The following is a 4,529-nucleotide window of genomic DNA, read 5'->3' as shown; positions in this document are numbered from 1 at the left end:
ATCCGGATACAGAGCAAAGGTTACATCTCTTGTGTCAACAACGATTCATTACCATCAGCAGTCTTTTGTTAGCTGTAATCTATTTGGAATTAGTTAGATAGGAAAGTTAAGCAAATGAGTCATTGACCTTTAAGCAACATACCCTGCTCTACTTGTGCGTCATAAGGTGAAGTGCAAACATATGCTCTGGGGTCGACTGGTGTATTAACATTTCTTTGTGCAGATGAAGCGGCCACACCATATGTGCTGAGGTGGCAAGCTAAAGAGACTAATACAAAATGGTGGCTAGGAAACACAAAATGGAGGAGCTTTTCGTCCATTACTAAAAACTGTATTTCCACAATCGGCCCTTTGGACGCAAGGTCCAACATTTTGTTGCGGCCTAATGCACATGTTCATATATGGGCCGGCTGTTACTATAGTGGGCCTCATTGCGCTCATTGACGTAATCAACAGTATTTGCGTCAGGAGGGTTATTATCTGAGATATCAATGTCCATCAATTGTTGGGTTACAACATCCCTCATAATAAGAGCATTAGTCACAGTTATTGGGGGCATTGGGGGTGGTTTTAACAATCGCCCCATACACTGGCAACACATGGGCAGACAATTGATTAGAACACAGCACCCTATTACCACAAGGAAGATAGCCACTAGAAACATCCCTATCTTCCAGCCCCAGGCAGATAAGGCGTTCCAAAAGGAACCTACAGGATCCCAGGGGCCAACATCGCTATGAGCCTGGGCACCTATATCATATAGTCTTTTGACAGCCTGCCTAACCGATGTTGATGAGTCAGGAATATACGTGCAGCAAGATACCCCGATCACTCTACAGACTCCACCCTGTTCTGCTAACATCATGTCTAACACAATCCTGTTTTGAAGAGAAACTAATCTGAGAGCCTTGAGCTCAACTGTTATGTTCTCAATTATGCCTGCTGTCTCTTCTATAGTAGCTTCTAGTAGACGGGACAACCTGCGTATGTTTCTGGAATTTATGGCAGGGCCATACCAAGGAACAAAGGCCTTTAGTACATCACCAGCTATCTCAGCCGCTGTATCCCCTTGATCAACACTCCTCCTACCTCTCAGAGTTCTGGATGCTTTATTCACTTCTGCAGTACTTTTTACAGACATTGCTGGTGTTACAAGACCTAGGTGACAACAGCCACCCCAATTCACTGGTAGCCATATATAGGCCCTGGAGCCACAAATGAAATAAACTGAGTCACCGATATAGAGTGGAACAGTTATTTCCTGGGAAGACACTTCAAATGTCATATTGCAATTGGTACTATTCCCCATGTTGGCGGTACCGTTGCTCCTAATACATATACTCCCAAGCACACTACGCTGCCTCATTTTCAAAAAAGGTATCTCTCTGGTGTCCCTATGGAGCGGAGGTGTGCTATCATTTTTTACCAACAGCAGTGGGGTGAATATGTTAGAAAAAGGGAACGTTGCATTTGGCAAAATAACTCCAGAGCAATTTCCTGACTGGAGAATGTCTTTGTCATAATGGGTGTACAAGGAGGCAGTTGGTGTTCTAGTGGTAGAACGGGAGTTTACTAAGTTGCTGAAGACCCTTATTAGCTCAACTTTCAGTATTGCAATGTGTAATGCATAACAGGATGCTTCAAATGGCAGGGGTACTTGGAGAAGGGGTATACCTTCGTCTACATAGGCTGGGAATTGCATACAGATCCAACAATTATTTTTATCAATTACTTGATGGGTCTGATGAAGTAAGGTAAGGAAAGAATTATGACGCATCTCCTCTCTGTGATCCATATCCTCTGGTGGTACTGTAACTGAGGGGACAAAGTCAGAGGGAAGCTCTGATGGGAGCGGGGCTGTTTTTGCAATTGGATGGTAGAGCTCTAGGAGATACAATAAACCGATGACCAAAGACATTATGCAAAATAACATACAGAATATGCATAGTTTGGAGTACCAGCGCCCCCTTTTGTTCACATTAAGGGTGGAATATGTATCCTCCATTTCTAGTAAAGGAAGATGTCTAGTTGTTCTTCCAAACGGAAGTACCATTCGCTCTCAGAATTTTTTTTGATTTCTATAATCTCACAAGTGCGGCAGTTCAACAGTGTTCGTTATAGGCCTCACTGTTTCAGACCTTGCAATTGGCAAATTTGACCTCACACCCTCTCCTCCTATGGGTCGCTGGGCTTCGGAGGTATTTCTTTATTCTCTTTTCAGCTCAGAGTCGGCAGTGTCCTTATTTTACTAACCTCACTGCACAAGTTAGTCCTTTAAAGTTGGCACTATTCAGTGCGTGGCAGTTGGTGCTTGCTCCGTCCTAAGCACTCTTCATCTTCCTTGGGCGTAGATTGTATCCTGATGCAGCTTGTTGATCATCAATGCGTGCAGGAATGCAGTCACCAGTCCTTCGGTCAGAACGGTCCTCTTCCGGGGGCAGTGCTGGCCAGAACGGTGGTGCTCTCTTCACGTTTGAAAGATGAATCCAACTTTTATGTCCGTCACATCGAACCGCCGTCTGTGTGACTAACAGAACCTGCGCTGGCCCTTTCCACCTGGGCTGCAGGCTGTTCTTCCTCACAAAGTTCTTGGTCAGGACCCAGTCCCCGGGTCTGATGTTGTGTACTTCTCCTTCCAGAGGCGGGGACCATGTGTCTCTGACCTGTTGGCGAATGGTAGACAGGGCAGAAGTTAGTTCTTTACAATAGTCCAACAAAGCAGAATGCGTTAATTCTTGCAACTTTGGTGGAGAGGCAAACCCATAGACATTTGCTGGTTTCCCCATGACCACTTCATATGGAGAAAGTCTGTTTTTGGATGTAACAGTTGTCCTCATGGAGAACAAGGCTAAGGGCAATGCATCTACCCAGCTGAGAGTGCTTGATGCACATATTTTTTGCAGTTTATTTTTCAATGTAGCGTTACAGCGTTCCACAAGCCCTGCTGCTTTTGGGTGATAAACTGAATGAAAACTTTGCTTTATCCCCAACCCTTGGCAAACTAGGTTCATTATTTTATTCGAAAAATGTACCCCGTTGTCACTCCAGAGACTCCTGGCCAAGCCATAGCGGGTGAAGTACTCTCTCAACAACATTTTAGCTGTGCTCAATGCGGTGTTATCTTTTAAAGCGAATGCCTCCACCCAGTTACTGAAACTGCATATAACGACCAAAACATATCTTTTGCCATTGGCAGGGGGCATTTCTATGTAATCCATCTGTAGGCATTCAAAGGGGTATTCTGGCAATCTGAAATGGCCAGGTGGTACTTGTATTCCCTTTCCCACATTGTGGAGAGCACAGGTCATACAGTTCTTGGATAGTTTTACAGCTGTCTTCCTAATGTTTTTGTTGACCCATATCTTTTCAATGGTATTTGTCATTCCATCAGCCCCCAAGTGTGCGGGACCGTGAACCATGTGAAGCATGGGTAGGAGAAAGCTGTCGGGCAGGACCCACCTTTTCAAGTATCCCTGTGTGTGCATCCAAGCCCCAAAGTGTGTGTCAAAGTAATATCCTTCCTTAACCCACTGCTTCCTCTCCTCTTCACTTGCAAATTCTTGAATGTCTTTTATCTCTTTGTAGGGATCAATGTTTGTCTCTTCCTTATCAGTCTTTGACACTACATATGTTAAAGTGTACTCATTCAACGCAGTGTGTTTTGCTGTTTCATCGGCAAAGGCGTTTCCCTGACCTACATGGTCTGTGATTTTCTTGTGTGCGCTACACTTCATGACGGCCAACTTAGTTGGTAATGCAAGGGCATTTAGTAGTCTTGTGATCAAGGTGCCGTGCTGTATTTTCGCACCTCCAGATGTGATGTACCCTCTTTCGGCCCATAATCGGCCGAAGTTATGTGCCACCCCCCATGCATACTGACTATCAGTGTAAATGTTTACGGCTAAGTTTTCTGAAAGCTCACATGCTCTAGTTAGGGCAATCAACTCGGCTGCCTGAGCAGACATCTGTTCTATTTTACATGTTTCTACAACTGTTTTATTGGTTGTGATTGCATAGGCTGCAGAGGTAGTTCCATCTGGTCTCTTTAGACAAGAGCCATCCACAAATAGTGTTCCATCGACCTCTTGCATAGGTGTGTCCGCCAGATCAACTCGACCCTTCGTTTCAGTTTCAGTGACAATCACGCAATCATGTTGTACTTCATCCTGCTCCGAAGGGAGAGGCATCAGAGTAGCTGGGTTTATGGTGTTACACCTCTGCAAGGTCACATTAGTGGCCATCAGTATTAGCTCATACTGAGTCAGCCTAGCATTAGTTAAGTGCTGAGTTTTGGTTTTATTCAGCAGTATGTCTACTGAATGAGGTACGTAAACCATAACTGGATGTCCAAGTACAATAGAGTCTGCCTGTCTTACTGCAGCAGCCGCTGCAGCAATATTTTTGAGGCAGTTCGGTAGGCCCCTTGCTACCGGATCCAATGTTGAGGAAAAATAGGCACATGGTCTATTCTTCTCTCCATTTTTCTGGGTTAGTACAGCCATTGCGCATCCTTCTCTCTCATGTACGAA

The 4,529-nt window shown here is 44.8% G+C and overlaps 1 protein-coding gene across 1 annotated transcript; it reads right to left on the bottom strand.

The window, feature by feature from the left end:
- Positions 1-382: 382 nt before the first annotated feature.
- Positions 383-2,053, bottom strand: LOC147679676 (uncharacterized). Its single transcript, XM_086944744.1, has one exon. The coding sequence runs from the start codon at positions 2,051-2,053 to the stop codon at positions 383-385; it is 1,671 nt and encodes a 556-aa protein (XP_086800870.1).
- Between the last annotated feature and the right edge of the window lie 2,476 nt (positions 2,054-4,529).

This window comes from Lissotriton vulgaris, chromosome 11 (genome assembly GCF_964263255.1).
Source record: "Lissotriton vulgaris chromosome 11, aLisVul1.2, whole genome shotgun sequence".
In the NCBI taxonomy this organism is placed as follows: Eukaryota; Metazoa; Chordata; class Amphibia; order Caudata; family Salamandridae; genus Lissotriton; species Lissotriton vulgaris.
The sequence above is the reverse complement of the archived record's forward strand: the minus strand, read 5'-3'. Positions and strand labels throughout refer to the sequence as shown.

Excerpts from the sequence above, each read along its gene's own strand:
- LOC147679676 (XM_086944744.1), bottom strand. The coding sequence starts at position 2,053 with ATGGTACTTCCGTTTGGAAGAACAACTAGACATCTTCCTTTACTAGAA.